The sequence below is a fragment of the Canis lupus genome, chromosome 32 (assembly GCF_011100685.1).
Source record: "Canis lupus familiaris isolate Mischka breed German Shepherd chromosome 32, alternate assembly UU_Cfam_GSD_1.0, whole genome shotgun sequence".
NCBI lineage: Eukaryota > Metazoa > Chordata > Mammalia > Carnivora > Canidae > Canis > Canis lupus.
In genome coordinates this window covers 10749206-10769462 of record NC_049253.1, presented here as the reverse complement: position 1 = coordinate 10769462, position 20257 = coordinate 10749206, and the positions used below count along the sequence as shown (strand labels likewise).

At 35.7% G+C, this 20257-nt stretch overlaps 1 protein-coding gene across 6 annotated transcripts in view; it reads right to left on the bottom strand.

Moving 5' to 3' along the window:
• Positions 1-2384: 2384 nt before the first annotated feature.
• COL25A1 (collagen type XXV alpha 1 chain) overlaps positions 2385-20257 on the bottom strand; it is a 444588-nt gene continuing 426715 nt past the window's right edge. For 2 of the 6 annotated variants that reach the window (XM_038581924.1, XM_038581927.1), the window contains 6 exons: positions 17096-17149; positions 15567-15593; positions 14592-14645; positions 11180-11257; positions 9312-9350; positions 2385-5530 (listed from right to left, as the gene is read on the bottom strand). In XM_038581924.1, the coding sequence (XP_038437852.1) occupies positions 5528-5530; positions 9312-9350; positions 11180-11257; positions 14592-14645; positions 15567-15593; positions 17096-17149 (255 nt within the window). In that variant the 3' untranslated portion in view covers positions 2385-5527. Of the gene's footprint in view, positions 5531-9311; positions 9351-11179; positions 11258-11748; positions 11836-14591; positions 14646-15566; positions 15594-17095; positions 17150-20257 lie in introns of all 6 variants that reach the window. The other 4 variants (XM_038581925.1, XM_038581928.1, XM_038581926.1 and 1 more) reach the window with 3 other exon arrangements.

The window sequence follows — 20257 nt, the reverse complement described above, 5'->3', positions numbered from 1 at the left end:
GTGGATCTGAGAGACATTTAGGAGGTAGCATGGAAGGGATTGGTAATGGATTAGATGCTATGTGAGGGAAAGAGTGGGTGACAAGAGGTAGGCAGTGTCTAGAATGATTCTGAAGTTTCCACTATGTTGTGTGGATGGCAGGTGGGGGCCGTATATTCACTATAATCTGGAAGTCTGGAAGGAACCAGATGTGTAGGTGAAGGTGATAAGCTATGTGGGACATCCAGGAGTACATGCCATCACAGTTGGTCTGGAAGTTGGAAGAAAATCTGTGATGGAGATAAAAACTTGGATTTCATGGGAGTGAACAAAGTGCACTAAGTTGAATGTTGACATTGCAATATTGTAGAAGAACTGAATAAAAGTCTTTATGGACTGTGTTTAAATCAGAGAAAACACGCCAAGGTGTTCATGAACATCAATAAAGCTTTATAACAATACAATTCATTACCATTGTTTGGATTAATATTGTAATAATTACACACTTTTTACATTATGAAAATAAGTCATAAATAGTGTAAAAATAATTCTGAAGATCAACTTCTCACAAACTAAGAACCCTGAAAACAAATTAAAAAAGCAAATAAAAACAAATTAGAAACTGAACACAATGCAATTATCTCCAAACTGCAAATCAAAAACCGCACGTCTTTTGATTTAGCAATGTCAGCTGGAGAATTTATAATGAAAATGAAATAAGAAATCAAACAAGGATAATTCAATCTTTCAATTATGTACAGTATTGAGAAAAACAGGTTTGTGAAAACATATTTACAGTGATAAGACACAACACATTCTTAGAATAATCAATTACATGAGACTGGCCCACAAAATATTAAGAAAAATATGCAGTGTAATGCTTGCCAAAATATTTTTTTTTGCATTTTCCTCTTATTTTGTATTTATGTGATTTTTTTGGCAATATAAAAATAGCTACACATAGAGATGAACTTTAAAATGTAAAAAATACAAATAAAAATATAATATTTTCTAAGGGAAAATCAGATACATACATCTTTTAAAATGTTATTAAGTCGCATGAAACATTTACAACAGTATAAAGAATATTCACATAAATGTCAATAGGTAAGACATTCTTTTGTGAATCCAATTTATTAATATTTCTGAGATATGTGAGAATATCTACTGCATTTTGAGAAATGTTGGTACTTTATCGATAAATCAAACAACAGGTCAGGTTGAAAAAGTCTCCCTATTCTCCAAAGGACAGTTGTGTCGATAAAGCAGCATAGGGAATCTTATGAATTAAATACATTTAAAAAATCAGAAATGCCATTAAAATGTTTCAGTATTGGATTAGCAAAAGCAAAATCCACCAAAAATTTAATTTTGAAGCTTATTTCTGCTATGGCATAAAGGAAATCTAACCAATATTAAGGTATGTCCAAAAAATGGGAAAAAGGAAGGGTGGAAGGTCCTTATATTTTAAATTAATTTTAGCAGAATCATAATCGATCGATCAGGTATGTTAATTTCACAAGAAACGAAAGATTTTTAATAGCCAGATTCACATATGATTATTCTTAATTATTATTTTTGAGAATATAAGATTAGATTGCTATGGACTTGACTTTTCAGAGATAGCAGAGTTTTTTTGTTTGTTTGTTTTGGTAGAAATTAGCTAAGTTCATTTTAGTAATGTTAATTATTAATATAACTTGGTTATAAAGACATAGAGAAAAGCAAGATTTCAAATATCAATCTCTGCATGTTTCTATGATCGCTTACTAGAAGATCAAAACACCACCTGCCATTCAGGCATAACTTATTTCTTGGTAAGTTAATATATAGTGGCAAAAAAAAAAAAAAAGGTTGAAAAGCAGTATTAACGCCTTATGGCACAACAATAACATTAAAAAAAAACCTTGGAAAATTAAGCACATTTTTTAAGTGATAAAAACATAAGATACTGGACAATTTTTCCATAGGTCTTGACATGTTGATTTGATCATTTTCCAAACTAGCAGACATATATATTCATTGTAGACAGAGGACCTGTAGAATGAACTATGGATGCATAAGTTCTTACTGTCCCATCAGAACATCATGCACAGAAAGTAAATTCAAGAGAAGACTTTTTTTTTTGGTAGAAATCCAAGATACTCTTATGTTTTCTATAAAATCAAACAAGAAAGAAAAATCCTCCAAGACAGCTTCTCATAACAAAAATGAAAACTAGAAGAAAAATTGGGGTATATTTGTGTGTCAGTTACTCTATGGATGTGTTAGATGTCTCTAACACTGATTTTGTCAGACTAATGAAATGAAATTAGCTTAAAAGGAGGATAGAAGTTGATAAAGGCATATGGTATATGAAATGAACATGAAATAAAAGGATCTGTGATCCAAGTAAACACACATCATCTATAGGTACACTGTTTTTGTTTTGTTTTTTTTTTTTTTACATTAAGAAAGTCTGGTCATTGAACCATATTACAGCAAATTCATGAACTTTAAAAATAAAATCACACACTAACAGTTTAGGAATGCTATTAAACAGAAAAATGAAATTATCCATAGTAGAGTTGCATTGTCCATAAAGAAAAAAGAAATGCATTAGCACCAACATGAATGGAAAACAATTCTAAAGCTAAAACACATACCAATTTGGCATCCTTAAAAGATGCTTATCAGAAATAGAAGTAGCTCTTAACTTATTTCTAATGTGTCATTCATGTATTTTTTTCTCAATTCCCTATCCAATAATACAAATTAAGGGTTGGAAATCTTGAAGAAAAATAGGTATCTGCTAACACATATAGCAGACATAATTTATCAGTTCATTCAGCAATTATTTGAGGATTCTCTACATTGACGACAAAACGGATGGCTGTAAATATTTTAGTAATCAAAAGTTTAAGAGTATTCATGGTGGTTAAGACCTAATAATTCCACTGAACAAAAAGGAGTACTATCATCTCTGTTTTTTCCCAAGGAAATAAATGTAACAGAAGTTTACAGCTTCCTTTACTCATAGAATAAAAATCAATGTTGTCAAATCAGTTGTAGAGCAAAAAACCCAACATACACATAGGACACAAGAGTATTCTTAAAGGGCTATGTTGAAGAAAAAATCTTTGTATATAGTGTTTCTCTTTGATGTTGAGGTATTTTGTTTGAAGCTGTGCAAGTTTTCAATAGTGATTCATCTCAATACCTCTTTCTATCAGAGGAGTAGAAAGAAAGATAGAAATATAGCCACCAGATTTTTCTCAAGACACTACTGTTTGTTTTCCTGGAGACAGTAGTTCTACCCATTTTTGTTCATTTTTCCAAATCATGTAAGACAAATTGTTTCAGACATCAAACAATACTTTTTCCTAACCACGTCAAACAAGAGATGGTCAGAAAATGCCTTCTATTGTTTTAAAAATGCCAAACTGGCTTCAAGTGTGGAATGTTACTAGAAATGTTACCAACTAGATTGATATAATAATTTGGACATCTTCCCAATCTGGAAAACTTATTTAGAAATAAAAAGAAGGCATTTTGTATAATTGAACATTTGGTTAATAATACGAAAGCGATCACAACGATCTTAGGATCTTTGTCTTACGGTCATATCTTAACTGCTGTCACCATAAGCCAGTGAATTAATTTCCCCTCTGGTGGTGAAAATTTATGAATGGAACTAGAAATTTCCCCACAAAATGGCATTAAGTCAGAAGAGAAAGTATATTGTCCTATGGGCTGAAAGAGTGACTACTCCTCATTGATGATATTTCCCCTAATGTAACCTTTCCACTCAGAATAAGCATTTCAAAACATATTACCAACTCTTTACTGTGCAAAGAAATGCTCAATCTAATACAATTAAGTAAGTTTTGAGCAAGTAGATGAAAAAAAATACTCTATGGCAACTATATTTCACAGCTTTCTGAGATACAGATTTGGTCTGTGCATAAGACAAACATTTAGAAATGTAAAAAAAGATAAATCTAAATATGGACAAAACTTAGATCTAAATAGAATGATAAGAAATAGAAATGAGTTAATACTATCAAATGTGACCAAATCTTGCCTTAACTGATGATCACGATGTTACAGTCATTATATGAAAAAAAGCCAAAAAGTACTAAAGAAATCGCTTAACTTTGATGCTTTACAATGACTGAATTGAAAGCGGAGCTTCTTTTATATGCTCTTCAATTATTCAGAACAAGAGAGAAGTTAGTAAAAAGTCACCTTGACTATTGCTACCAAGTTATTAGGATTTGAAGACTTTCCTTTAAAAAAAATTGTTCAAAATAAATGTGACAAAAACTGAAACAAGTCTTTTCTTAATATTCCTGGGACTAGAAAAGAAAAGCGTAAAAAAAAGAATGAAAAATATCTTTCTGTTTCTAGAACTTCGTAGAAAATGTTTGAAATGGGTTGGATCTCAGCAGGAAGGAGAGCATCAGCTTCGATAGAGCGTGTAGGGTGAGCTCCCCTAAATTTCAGAAGAGGTTATTTCAGCCAACCTATTTCGGGAGTGGTACCCCTTCTCTTTGGTGGGATGGAATAGGGGCTGCCATTCCAAGAATCTCCTACCCAAAAGAAGTGCTGTATGCCTCTGTCAGTTTCCAAAAGCACCCATATTATTACTTGTTGGAATTCAGTTTATTTTTTGAAAAGTCTTTTGTTCTGGGTGCCAGCATTTGTAAACCTCTTTCCTACTTGGTCACAGCAGAGACAGCGCAGGATGCCGAACCGTTCCTCTTCCCTTGTCTTCACTGCCAAGGGCAGCCCAAGGAAAAACAGTGGCGGCAACCAGCTTAACCCCTTGATATTTCAACCAAGGTGGCCATGTGAGCCCACAATACTGGAAGCTGTAGATCTGCAGTCGGGACTGCAACTCCCTCAAAATATAAGACCATTTGTGTGTGTGCTCTTCGCCACCTTATCTCTTTTTGGCAATAAGCCATGGTGTAACCCCCTTGAGATGACAAAAGAAATAAAAGCTCAGATGTGATCAAAGGACTCATTAAGCGGCATGCTAGCATCGAACAACAAGCAGGTTGGCACACGGTCATGCTTTTTTAGTCAGTTCCAATGTGTGGTGTGGGCACGAATCAATGCTACAGTGAAAGTGAGTAGGGATGAGACGATAAACTCTAAAATCAGTTAGTATAGTACATTTCCATAATTTTGAGTCCATATTTGGTCACAATTTCATGTAAACTATTTCATGGCATTTTTTTGTCCATGCAATTAACAAGCCCAAAGTAAGAAAAGAGCAAGAACAATCATTCTGTATCACTGAAGTGTCCATTTAAATACATATCTTCACATAAGATAAAGAGATACTGATCTATATTTTTTGCAGGCTTCTCACTGGTTTCACATATTGTCCAATTTCAGATGTAAGTGGAGTAAAGATGGACATGTGTACTACAGCAAACAGGAAGAAGCAGCTATATGTAAACATATCTCAGACTTGTAAAATCTGCAATTCGATTTTCAACTATAAATATAAAAAGTGGACCATTATATATACAACTTCATGCTCAGGAGGTTAGATTCATCACTGCAGAAAAACAAATAACAGAAGAGACATACATAGAATTAGTGGTCTGGAATAAGAATTCCACATTAACATTCATTTTAAGAAAATTGGTAGAACCCTGAATATAGTTTTTTTTTTAATTAATGAGACAAATGATATGTGTCCCAAACATTGCTTTTCTAAAACTCCAGGGGGTTATTAAAATTCCCAGCCTGGGTTCCATGTACATTTTTCTTTTGCCACTGAAAAGTTTGTGGTGTTTGTCTCAGTAACAATTCTGGGAAAGCAGAAAATTAGAATTTTATCATATATGTGCCATAAGTAAAATACACGTCCTATACTTATATAATCTTCTCACTCATTAAAATCCACTGTGGAAGAGGCTGGGGATCTGGTGGCACTTACTTCACCCACACCTGGCTATAATACTACTGTCATTCGACTCTTGTTTCCCTTCTCCTTTTTCTAGCCCTACCCTGTTGCGGATGGTGTACATGGTAAACCTGCCTGCTATCAGGTCTTCAAGCTGTGTTGGAGGTTCCATGGTCATCTAATGTATCATAAATTTCTGGTTGCTTGTTCTGAGCAGCCATAATTATTAAGATTTTCCTAGAACTCAAGTTAAGTCTGAGAGAACAGAGGGACCATGGTCTTTAAGGTATAAATTTATAGAGCAGACCTGGGGAACCTTGACTTTCAAAAAACAAATATACCAAAAACCAAAAACCTAATGAGAAAAGTAGAATGCCTAGTTCATTAATTAAAAACATTTGTTTTTCTCTCTCCAAATAAAACAGACACTATAGTAGATATGCTTAAGAGGCTATGTACTTTGCGATAGTCAGAGATGGAGTTCACTCAATGCTTATTTATTTATTTTTTTAAGATTGTATTTATTTATTCATGAGAGACACAGAGATCACTCAATGGTTCTGCATGTCATGTCTATGCTAGAGATATGCCTATGGAAGTATTCCTTTCTCTAAAGTCTCACTTAGCTCAAAATTCAAAGAGATGTATTTTTTTTAGTACCAATGTTTTGTAAAAAGTCTACAGAATTTTAAAGATTCTCTTCCCCCACTCCAGATTTTAAAACCTAACTAAAAAAAAAAAAAAAAAATCTGTCACCTTGCTTTAGAAAGGTTTGCTGCAAACCTTCCTCACAAAATAAAGTTTAATGAAACATTAAAAATATGAATAAATAAAGGAATCTGATAAACAAAAAATTATGAAGCCTACAGGTATTTTTCTATTACATAGTTTTTAATCTCTGATGCAGATGGATAACTTTAATAGCCTGAAAGTAGTTTCTTAACCATAAATTCTGCACTTATTCACTGTATGAATTATGCTGTGAACTGTACATTGTTATTCAAAATTTAGAAGACAGAACTGTTTCTAGAAAGAAAAGTAATTTAAACAAAGATCAAATAGTTTTGCATGAAAAAATTTGTTTTGAGAGTAGCATGACCAAGGAGACTTGCTCATTAATCCCAGTAATTTACATTGCTACCACACTCTGAATTTTTTTCAAATACCACTGTGCTCTAGAGGCTAGTGAAAAACATAATAGTGCTTAAAAGGGTTGTCCACATAAAATAGGACAAACTAGAAGTATTCTACTAGCCCTTTTTAAAAAAATCACTTAAAAATAATTTGAGAGAGCTAAGTTGATTACATAAGAGATTTTAGAACATTTTATTTTCTAGTTGTTCTTTTTTTGAAGTGAGGAGGTGTTGGGCAAGATTGATCATCAAAATGATTTACATTTGTGTGTATTGGGGAGCGTGGTAAGCAGTACTGAAGTTTTCTTATTGAGTTCTTTATACAAGAAGATGTTAGAGGGGCGCCTGAGTGGCTGAGTCATTTAAGTATCCGACTCTTGATTTTTGCTCAGATAATGATCCCAGGGTTGTGAGACTGAGACCTGTGTCATGCTCCATGATGGGCATAGAGCCTGCTTGAGATTCTCTCTTTACCTTTCTCCTTGTCCCTCCCTCTCTTCCCTATCCCCTCTCTCTCTCTCTCTCAAAAAAAAAAAAAAAAAAAAAGTTGTTAGATTTAAGAAGTCCCTAATCCTATGTAGGATATAGTGTCTATTCTGTGGAAAAATAAAGGGAAATTTCTGATTTTCTGATGCTATTCATATTACTGCTAGGTTTGGCCATTCGTGAACCAAAAAGATGAATCCTTTGCTTGGTGCCATTAACACTACGCCCTCACAAAAAGGAAGTGATTTAGAAGCAGCCAATAATTATGTAAACCCAAGTGCTGAGTTCTGTCAGAAGGCTGGATAAAGTAAGCCTTTCAGCATCTCCCTCTATGTAAAGTGTACCTAGGACTGTATTAAAAAATCATTACAGTATTAGATTACAGGTCAATGGTTAAAGAGCAAGTGGTAATTCCAGCTCAGGATTGAATTCAAGATTCTGAGAACGGGGATTCTGATGGCGAAAGGATACTTTTCTCAGGTGAAGAAGAATATGATGATAGGCCCACCTTCCTGAGAATCCCTTGACCCCAGCTGTGATTGAGCTAATTCTCTGACAGGCTGAAAGTGAGTATGGGGAGCTGCTAAATAAATGACACTCCTGACAAAGAAGGTTTTCTTTCTTTGGCAGAGTTGGGGGGGGGGGGAAGTGGCTAAACGGGAGAGTCAGTTAAACAGGATCTCCTCAGCAACAGAGCTGAGGAGATGAGACCCACTGAGGAGAGTCAAGTTTCCCTTCATCTCTCTGCAACTCTAGAGTTCTGTATAGTTTTGCCAATGAGGCATGCCTGTCAAAAATTACTCAATAAGCCACAAGGTGTTAGAGAAAAAACTTAAAAATGATCAAAGCAGCTTGATACTTTCCCCTAACTCATTTTTCCACCAGTGGAATTCCTTTATCCTTCAGTAGCATATATGCACAGCTCTTTATAATTAGGTTCACACCATTATTGTGTAGAGGGTTGGGATTCTTGAACTAGCACAGCGCCTACAGATCTCTTCCCTGCTTAAAGTCCTGCCATTGTTTTCCACCGCCCACTTCTCGTTCTGTTGGATACTAGCTCTTGCCCTCAGAAGTTACTTAACCTCTCTGAACTTCAGTTTCTTCATCAGGGTCATTGAGGATAATAACAAGGGTTATTGTGAGGATTAAGTAAAATGCTATCCCCTTATGAAAGGGTCCATCATATTCATCATACAGCCTTTGCACAGAGAAGGTTCTCTATGACATTCCCTTCCACACTGAATATATACACAGCATCCAGGGGCTGAAGAGGCTAGAATGAATGAGAATCATAAGAAACACCAACTTCAATAAACAGATTCTCCTAAATAAATCATCCCTGAAGAAAAAAACCTCATGCTTACACTTTCTGCTTTCTCAGCTTCATGATTAATATTGGCAGGGCTCTACCATGTATTTTGCATGTTTGCCTACATAACTGAGCATAAATAGAAAAAGAATCACAATTAAGCATAGTTTTAAATAGTAGGAAGACAAGGAGTTCATTGATTCAATAAGCAAACTGTTGTCAAGATGCACTGCCCCTTTCCATTCCACAGAAAGGGTTCGATAGGGAAGGTTTCCAAGTTATAATGTTTGTTAAGAACTTTTTTCATTCATCAGTTTAGGAGGAAATCAGCAGTAAACATATTAATCAAAAGATATTCTGGAGATGGAATCTTTTGCTTTTTAATGCCCAAATAACGTCCAGGAATCAAACTCAAAAGGTCTATTCTAAATGGAAAAAGCCAGGCCAGGGGAAGAGAAAGAGGGAGTGCTTCTTTTAGAAATAATTCTGTAAAGCCTACCTTTTGCCAACAGCCAGGCATGGGTAATCCATCTGGCCCCTGTTTTAAAGAGAAGAGTAAGAAATCCTCAGGCTCCGCAAAAGTGAACATATTTCATAATTCACATGCTCAGAAGCTTAAATGGATTTCTACTCACTAGGTGCCTGTAGTCACAGGCATTTTTTTTTCTAATTATCAACTCCCAATAGAAACACTAGTTAAAAAGAAGAAAATTCAAATGTTTTCTAGAGTGAGGATACATTTTGAAAATACACACAGCAAAAATTACACCTCATTTTGAGCAAGTAATTTACAAAGCTTACTCAGTTCCACCTTTAGAGAATAAATCTGTACTAGTTCTCTTAATTTCATTAAAACACATTTCACAGTTATCTTTATTAAATAAACTGGAACAACTCGTCTTCCTGGTCACTATGGTCTATGGTTGAATATATATGATAATAATGAATAATCAATGATAAGCCATTTCTATCTGAAGTTTGTACCTCTGCGCATGCCAGTATCTTTTACTTTTCTATACTGAAAGTCAGATATAGTAGAATGCATCCAAATAATTAAAAGATCGGCAGTCCATCTGTATCTTTACAGTAAGATGTCATCCATAGCATTCACCAATTTTTTAATTAAAAATTCTGTAGAAGCTGGTTAACCAATTCTGAATCAATAAGAGATTCCTAAATGTTGCACAATTTGCTTTCCTTTAAAGTACAAGCACTCTTCAGATACAAATGATAGAAATAAGGCAGGAAGAGTTGATATATTATGAGACATGCTTGTGTTTTCCCCTAACAAAATGATTGTAAAATATTATTTATTATTAACAACAAGCAAACAAAATAAAAGACGGGCACTCCTATTGAGATTTTGCAATCATAATTATTTATCAAATACATTTTTCCTATAAATATAATCTCTTAAGAAGCTTAAGAAATAGAACTCTATCTTTAAAAAATCATGCTTAGCACTGAAGAATAAGAACATGCAGACCAAGTATAACAATCAATAAGTATAAAACAACCCTAAGAAGTTTTCTTTGATACCTCAGAAAGTATGAATATACTTTCTTTTTAAATATAAAAAAGAAAAAAAACCAAAACGCTTTGAAATAGCTATATACTTGGGAGAAACTTGGTAATGCCAGATTGGTACAAGGAGAGGATCACCCAGTAGAATTTTAGATTTTAGTATAAGGAGGATTTTGAGTTCATGCCAATGGGGATAGGGGAGTTCTGTCTACTTTAGGAAAGTGAGTTTCAAAAGGAGAGACCATTACATTGAAAAGGTTATGTGGCAAAGAAGAGGGTTGGGCTGCAGACTATTACCATCTTTAGAAGCTCTTAGCTTGGTTTTCTTCCCTATGGTCTCTTAACAGCATTCCCTTGAACTGCTTAACTCTTGACCACAGAAGCTTAACTCTGTCGGTCTGGCCTTTTTTATGGCCTCACAGAAATTTAGTGGAAGAGGCAAAAATACATTTATTTCTTTCAGAGAAAAAGAAAAAAAAAGCTAAATTTAGGGGTACAATCCAAAGTTATGGCCTTAGCAGTACCTTTACAGAGAAGACTTTTTAATGTAATTTTACTGTATTCTTTAATATTTATTGAATAGGTTAATATTCCCCAGAATGTAGACATGGCAGTCCTGTCAGTTGTGAGACAATGTCAGGAAGTTAATTTGCAGTCTTTGGTGGAAATGCTTGCGTGCTCTCGTCACCCCACAGAGATGCTGAAGGAGCTGTTCATGCACATGCATGTAGTGTGTTTATCATGTAAAGCTTGTTCCAGAAGTACCACTTTACACTGATAGAGATGAATATGTAATAAACAAAGGAATTGCATGCAGGGTGGTAGGAAAGAGAAATACTGTACCAATTGGCAAGGGGCATCCAGCCCATCCAGGCCAGGCTGGCCTGGCTCCCCTTTTTCCCCCTTAACGCCACGGAATCCCTGTTTGTAAAGATTAACTCATAATGTTACTAACACAAGAAATCACTTAGGCACAAATTATGCTAAAGAAATAACTACAATAACAAAAAGCTGGGAGAGGAGCAACTCTGAAGGACAAAGTAACATCCACTGAAGTTGAACCAGATAAGAGCTTGACCTATGCCTATAATTAGGGCTTATCTGGGAACAGTGACTTTCTCTTCTGAATGGTATGGACTAGTATGCACCAGTTCCTCTTCAGATCCTATATTCACATTCCAGTGGCACGTTGATACTTGAGTGCCAAGAAAATCCAGCAGAGCTGGTGGCCAGAGACAAGGTGTGGAATATACCGGGAGAGCCGGAGATAGATGTGTGTAGTACCCTAAAGTCTGTGTTAACTGACCCCCAATCAAAACCCCTGCTGTTACGGGTCCCTCCAGCGTGCTCTTCTCCCAGTTTATTCCTTCATACATGGTATCTGGAGACAGAGCTCCACGAGTCAGACATACCAACGGGCAAGGTGCATCTAATCCAGGAGCACCCTGTTCTCCTTTCTCCCCTTTAGGCCCCTTTTTGCCTTTCTTTCCCTTTTCCCCCTGTGGATATAAGGGTTTAAATAAAAGACAGGTTTTATTTGAGGGGGGAAATATGGCGATTCAAAAGATGGTTTAGCCAATAAAAGTCTGGAAGGGCATTTACCACTGTTTTCTGGTTTAGGGAAGGCATGATATTATAAAAGATAACTTGTACTTTCAGAGTGACAATGGATTCTGGGCAATGATACAGGGGATTTTACTTAAGATACTCAACAAGATGAAAGAAGGAGATCTGAAAAGCCAACACATCAAGTGCTGACTTAGACCCTAGCACCATGGTCTTGGTGAATGAAGTATTTCCTCCATAGGTCTGGTGAAGATAACAAATACCAACTGTATGGAAGCCAGCCAGTGGCAGGTCAAATTCAGAGGAATAATGAATACTTTACCCAAGTTTCAATACCTTGTCAGCTTACTTTTTTCCTAATCCTATGACAGATGAAAGCTACACTGAGCCAGACGAAAAGGAAAGAATATTAACAGCTTCTATCTTTTGGAAACATAATCCAATTTTAGGACATTATTTTTTGTAGTTGTCATTACGAAATATTCAGTATATTATAATATGCTTCTATTTCTTTTAAGATTTTTATTTTTTAGGAAACTAAAAGCAAATTCTTTATTAAGTCAGGTAAACAAGTTTTAAAAGTGCTAATACTTCTCAGCAAAACCAATTGGAGAAACAGACTTATTTCTAATAAATCCAAGGATGTTCTTTAATTTACTCTTACAGATCTCATGCCAGGCTTTCACAATGGTAAATGAGTTTCCAGCTTATTCACAATGTAACAAAAGCCAAAAAAAAAAAAAAAAATCTGTTCAAGAGAGGAAAAGCAGTTTGGACTCAGTTGAGCTAATACTAAAAATGAGGTAGGCAGGATAATTACATAGTGGGAATGTAGCCATGGAAATTAGTATTTAGGAATCAAGGTAGAGGCGTGGAAATCTGCATGGATCATGGGAATGGAGGAATTAAGGAAAGGAGGCAAAAGGAGGAGAAGGAAGGAATGCACCTCAGCTGTTTCTTATTAACATAAATATCTCTGCATATTTATAGACAAGAAGTTGGTGCTGTACAGAATACAAAATACTGCGCAATACATATTTAAATTAGTGTATTCATTCTGCACTCAGGAAGGCAGTTACAATAAAAGTGAATAATTTCAGAAGCAAAACAACATGAATATTCAAATACATATACATAAGATATGTATGAGATAAGCATTCAAATTAATACATTCATTCTGACTGTGTGAGTGAAAGCTCCTCATTTATCTCCTGTGTGCCAAAAAGATTGCATCAGAAGGCTCAGAATCAAAAACACTTGGGTTTCTTGAATACTGGGGAAGGAGAGAAATTCTGTGTGGTTTAGTTAATCATGATCAAAGATGAAGACCTGAGAAACTAGGGTGAAGTGAGAGCAGTTGTGACAGGAAGTCAGATGGGAGGGGAGCTCAGGACTAAATTGCTCACTCATGCAAGATTGGTCAACATCCTTCCTAAGCAAATAACTTCAATGCCACGATGTAAATTGATTTAAACTTGTTTGGGTGAGCTCTTCTCTCCTCGGAGGCAGTGGACTCTTCATCACATTGGTGAGACAGGTGTGTTGGGTATTAATAATTTAGAATTCAGTTCATTATTTGGTAAATCAACTGAGATTAATCACTCCACAGAAAAGTGTTGTCTTATGAATGCTGACTCTAACAGGCTATAGGAATCATTTTTCAGTGATATGTTAGCGGACCTCAAGCTTTATGGAAAACAGACACTATAATACAAAGAATAATGAATCAGCATTATTATTAATCAACATAATTTTGTAACAGTTAGGGATTCCCTATGCGACACCAAACCATCTGCCCTTGTGCATATGAGCACATGAGGGCTCTTGCTAATTTTTATCTCCCATGTTAAAGAATGATACACAAAAAGTGTTCACATTTGGATCTAATTTTCCTAAATATAAAACTTCTAATCATGGAATCTGAAGTATGGAAATATTTTTGTATGAGTGATTAACATTGTTCTGAGGATTACATTTGTAGCTTTATGTTTTCATAAGTTTTAATACTAGTAATTTCTTCTTTGTTTGCAAGATCATTAAAATGAGTATCTGCATAATGGTGACATGCTTTTGAGTGTAAGATTTTAGATTCATGCAACCCATTAAGTAAATATATGATAAATGTTTAGAATCTTTAAAGCACCTCCACCTTGAGCTAAATGCTTGCATGTACAATTTATCTCAAGTCAAAACATGTATATTTTATAGCTAGAATTTATAATTCGGAATAAAAGAACTTTTTTAAACTTTTCTACTGGGATTTCTATCTCTCTACTGGGAATGTTGTGCATATAAATGAGATGCTGGCTTTCCAGGGTTAGGTGAGCTCTTCCAGAAAACTCTTGCAGATCTGTGCTGTTTAATTTTTACTTTAACATAATAAACACCTTTTTAAATTTATTTTCAAGAATGCCTGGACATCACGTCTTTCAACAAATTGGTGTCAGGTAAGCCTGGTTATGAGGACACTGCAATTTTTTTCCTTCTGTGCTAGACCATGCCCTTATTTCTAGCGCTGTAGCCTTCTTCATTCCTCTGTGAAGACCTGGCTTTTTAGATCAGGCATCAGTGTGTTTTTGGAGCACAGGATGAAGAAAAATTAGATGTGTGAAAGAATCGCATAGGTTGAACAGCAAAGCACACGGCATGAGAAAAATCAAACAGGCACATGCTAGAATGGAGAGGTCACCTTTTCTCCCTTTTCTCCTACATCACCCTTCTCGCCTCGTGGACCAGGGAAGCCCTAGAGGATAAAAAGCAAACCAAAAAGATCTATTGATGTAACTGTGGCAAAATCACACTGAAAAAAAATCACACTGAAAAAAAAAAGGTTCCATGTTCCTCAATGCAAATATGAAGAAAAATGGCAGACCAATAATCCTAAAACTCAGATAGTTAAAAGTAACACTTAGGAGTAATAGTTGTTTGATGTCTCAGTTATCTATATGAAACACATTTGTAGCTTTTTCTCCTAAGATATATGTAAGTGGAGAGAATATCAGGATTCTACTTTGAACCCTAGCAAGGGTGGTCTGTAGGATGACTCGTGTGGCCTTTGGCAAATCACTTACCTCACAGGATTTTATGCTTGCACATACAGGTGCTCAATAAAAAGTTAACTATTATTACTTTTGCTATTATTATTATTACTCACATAATAAGGCTGTTATTATATTCACATAATACAGTGGTCATTTCAAGAGGCATTTACTTTTGACAGTCTATTTTTCATAGAGTTATGTTGTTATAAAATATATAGACAATTTATGCTAAAAGGAAAAAATATTGCATAACAACTTTGAGAATAAACATAGTATACCACTCCCTAAGGGTGGCACATGAAAGATGTTTCTTTCAATTTTAGGTATATTTTTAAGTAAGTGGTTCAACTGCTGATGTTCAGGGTGTCCCTAATTTGGGAAAGCATTTTGAAGTGCCATTATCAACTGTCAGTTATTAACTTTATACTAATTATGTGTTTTGCTTTTCTGTTTATCTCGCACAGACACTAGTGGTTGTATTTTATATTGCTGTCTACATGCACAGCAATATATGCCATGTGCATAACTATGTGCATACAAAAAAAGTATTCTTGCTGTTATTGATGATGGAGACCATCAGCATCTATTACAACAGGAAGGTGTTCATTATACGTATTACTTACATCAAGACCAGGCTCTCCATCTTTCCCCTGCCAAAGAACCATAGTAGCTACATTAGTGTTCCTAAGTTTCATGAATAGGTTATTGTTACTGTTTTATTTGAGGCCGCCTGGGCATGCAACACTAGTATTAGAACAACTACTTCAGAAATGTGTAAAAGAGTCTTTATTGATTAGTAATACAAATTATTTTCACCAAATTAGGTGAAGTGACTGTTAATGCTGTAGTTAAGGGCCATGTAAAATTTTTTATTATAGATTAGATCACATAGCTTGATATTTTGCTCAAGTTTAATGCTTGGCACCCAATTTATCAATCCAGGAGTAAGCTGAAAGCACAGATACCATTTAGTTGATTTTGAAAACATACAAGCACTAATAAAATAGGCAAATCAATACTGCTTCAACTTGATGACTTAGTTCTTGGTTCATGAATGAGTAAAGAATGTGAAAACTGTTTATTGCTAAGTAGAATTTTAACTTGGTTATATGCTTACCTTGTCTATAAATATTGAGGGTGTGAAGGTCACAACTTAAAAACTGTTTTTAATTAAGCTTTGTCAAAAATGATCCCCGGAATACAAAGGAGTCACCAGACTGGTGCAAGGATTGATAAATTCAGCCCCATGGTGAAGATTATTGGGGCCGAGACCCTAGAGTGTCACAGAGCAGATCCATCCAAAGTTACTAGGACATTAATTAGATTAAATCAATCAAATTAGATTTTGAAAACTGTTTCAAAATCAACCTGTCTTTCAGCACTGAAGTAATCCTGGCTTAAGTTTATTATTTTGGTTCTGTAAGGTATCAAACATGTGGCAGTTACATAGAGGTTAAAAGCCTTAATACACTATGTTTCTATTGTAGTCCTATCCTACCGTATCAGATCACATATAATTATCCCAATGATAATGTCCTGAAGCACACCTGCAGCCTCAATCTGAAGACTGTATAAATGAGAATTTTCAGAAGACAGACCCCTATCCACATTCTATGTTCTAAAGATCCTTATCACTGCAGTGCTTTAGAAAGGTTAGAAACCTCAAAATCACTGCAAACATCAATTTGAGAAAGAAGTTTTATCAGCAAGGTTAGTTTTAGTAAGGAACCTCTGAGAACAGATAAAACCTGAGGAAAGTTGTCTTAAATAAAACTTCCACACCCACTTTTGGTAGTGACTTTCCAAGGAAGTGCCAATTATGAGTGTCTAATCATGCCTAGATGGCATAGGGAGGGAATTTTCTGACAGTGGGAATCCTGCTTTCAGATTAGTACTGTTTTTCTTGTGGACAATCTCTGATCCTCTCAAACTCATGAAGTGTGTGTGTGTGTGTGTGTGTGTGTGTGTGTGTGAGTGGGAGAAGATGTGAATATGACCCATGAAGGATGTGGTTACACTGGTGTTGTGGAGAATTAGTGGATGGTTCTTTGCTCCCCTAACGTGATTAGTCTGCCCTACCAGGGAAGGGTTAACCGTGCCAGTGTCAGGTCATCGATGCATGCTGAAGGTGGAGACAAGAAACAAAACTCACAGGCAGACCATAGGGTCCTCTGGGTCCAGGCTCTCCCATGACTCCTTTTTCACCCTGAAATGAAAGCCGAAAAGTTCAAATCATATACAAATGCATATATTCACACACTTTCCTAATGGCCTGTGTATCAAGCCTCCATGTGAGGTACCATTCTGTCAAGCTTCCAATGATGCAGGCTCTTTTGGCGGCTCTGTCAGTGATATGGTAAAAAAACCAAAACACCCCACATTTTCATATTCTACCAAATTACCTCTGAAAGAAGGGCAGTAAGAGTGCTGGTACTCAGTTGTGCAAAGGATTTGCATATCTAGAGTGCTGTACTTGGGTTTCTTTGGCATTAATGTGAAACATTTTTAAATGAATGTGAAATGTTTTAAAGGAAGTATTTTTTAAATGTAAGAATAAAATGTCTTTTCTTTTTCTATCAAATGTCTCTTCTTTGGCAGGCCTCTTTCTTGACTGCCCTGGCCCTTAACTGAGCTATATTTTATGGTATGGCCTCCCACACCAAGAGACACAGGCAAGTTTAATCTCTGCTGAGCCTCTCACCAGAATATGCACTTTGGATGCCAGAGTCTCTGGCTTTGTTCCCTACTGCATCCTCATGGCTTATGGTAGTGTCTAGTGCATCAGTAAATATTTGTTGAATTAATCAAATCAAATCAGTATAATCATGTACATGTTTTGTATCCTTTCTGAAAAAGAGAATTTAAAAACATTTATGCCTTCTTCTAAATGCCTAAGAAGGTAGGTAGGTATTACCTTCATCACTTGCTCTCCACATACCTATTTGAGTATCTTGCCCCAGCTATAACACTATATGTGATAATGATAATCTTGCTAATAGAGAATACTGCGAGATTGAAGGTCATCCCATGAACATGAAATAATTATAATAAGAGATGTTCTGCATTTCAAGTAGTGTTTTCTTCTGCTGCCATCTCCAAAATAAAAGCATTTGTCAGGATTTAGCATGCAAACTTCAGGAGTGATGATGATATTTATATGAGTGACCAAAAAGAAAATGTTACCTTCTTTTATCACATCTTTAAAGAAGCTTGAAGGTTAGCAAAGCCTTTTCATGGCTAAAATGCTTAGTTCTGCTCGTAGCTATGTGTTCAGATCCAAGTGTTATGCTGTATGCCTCAGTACTCCAGATTCCCATGTGAGCAAATTTCAAGTCACTATTAACATTCTTCTTTCTTTTATTTTTATTTTTTAAATTTTATTTAAATTCAATTTGCCAACATATAGTAAAACACCCAGTGCTCATTTTATCATGCGCCCTCCTTAATGCCCATTCTTTCTAAACTTAGGGGTTGGTGGAACTAATTAATTAGCACTGTCACCTAGAGGCACATATTGTTTAGGGAGATTACAAAAATAAATATGATAAAAGCTTGTTGAACTTCTAGTCATCATTACTTTATGTTTATTGCTGAAAGATCAGCAATCCCATTCAGGAAGGTGGCCAGGCTTTGAAACAAAACATTAAATTTGAATTCCAGTCTGGCACTTACTGGCTGGTAACTTTCTTAACCTTTCTCTGCCTGAGTTTCATTGGCTGTTAAATAAGAACAATAATACCTATTCTGCAAGAATTTTTCTGAAGATTAAATGTGATTATAAAACATGAAATGATATGTCACCAAATAATATGTTCCATAAATAGTAGCTCTTGTTAATAATACACCATCAGAGGTCTTGTTTTAAATGAAAAGGGTTTGGCAGCCAATTCAAATTAAATTTCTTTCCATTTGATCTGGCAGTGTGATTTATGATTTTTAAATATTTATTTATTTATTTATTTATTTATGAGAGAAAGAGTGCATGGAAGGACAGGAAAAGGGAAAGAATCTCAAACAGACTCCAACTGGGCACAGAGCCTGCTGAGGGGCTCCGTCTCATGACCCAAATATTGTGACCTGAGCTGAAACCAAGAGCCAGGTGCTCCTCCCGTCCAGCCACCAGATGCCCCAATTTATGATTTTCTTTAAAATGGTGGTAGTGGTGGCATATATGTGTTTGCAGTCAGGAGAAATGGGTAGTAAAGTGGGAGGTAAGGGTTTATTTATTTTTTTATTTTTTTATTTTTTTAATTTATTTTTTATTGGTGTTCAATTTACTAACATACAGAATAACCCCCAGTGCCCGTCACCCATTCACTCCCACCCCCCACCCTCCTCCCCTTCCACCACCCCTAGTTCGTTTCCCAGAGTTAGCAGTCTTTACGTTCTGTCTCCCTTTCTGATATTGCCCACACATTTCTTCTCCCTTCCCTTATATTCCCTTTCACTATTATTTATATTCCCCAAATGAATGAGAACATTTTCCCTTATATTCCCTTTCACTATTATTTATATTCCCCAAATGAATGAGAACATATAATGTTTGTCCTTCTCCGACTGACTTACTTCACTCAGCATAATACCCTCCAGTTCCATCCACGTTGAAGCAAATGGTGGGTATTTGTCATTTCTAATGGCTGAGTAATATTCCAGTGTATACATAAACCACATCTTCTTTATCCATTCATCTTTCGTTGGACACCGAGGCTCCTTCCACAGTTTGGCTATCGTGTTTAAAAAGAAAGTTCATGCAATCTGGAGTAGGTCTGGTTTGAAAAATCTCCAGATATTTTTGATATACCTATTCCCTCTTCCCTCCTCTGAGTACTCTCTGCTTTATTGTGGTTTTAAAATGAATATACCATGGTTTGTTTGAATTAAGCTGTCACTAAAACATTTGTCTGTGGAACTGCTCATATAGAATTGCTCACCCCAAATAATTACTTTAATGACAATTTCATTTCACTTGCCAGCGGCTGCTTCAGAAACGGGCCTATGCCCCAATTCTGGCTGGTAAGGTATTGGAGGAAGTCTGAAGGGAAATGAGGGGGAAGGTTTGCTTACTGCTAAGGCAGAGACACGGAAGGAGATGTTTGTTCTCTCACGGGAGAGGGGGTTTGTAGGAACCAGCTTGCCTGTGATCAGAAGACCAAGCCAGCATGTGGAAAGGGCACAGAGGCAGAGCCAAAAGTACCTCCTTTGAATATTTTGTTATATAAAGTAGTGAGTTTCTCTATTGTTTAAGCCATTCTGAGTTGGTATCTGTCACTTAGAGCCAAATGCATCCTAATGGTCCCCACTTGAAAACTTTTGA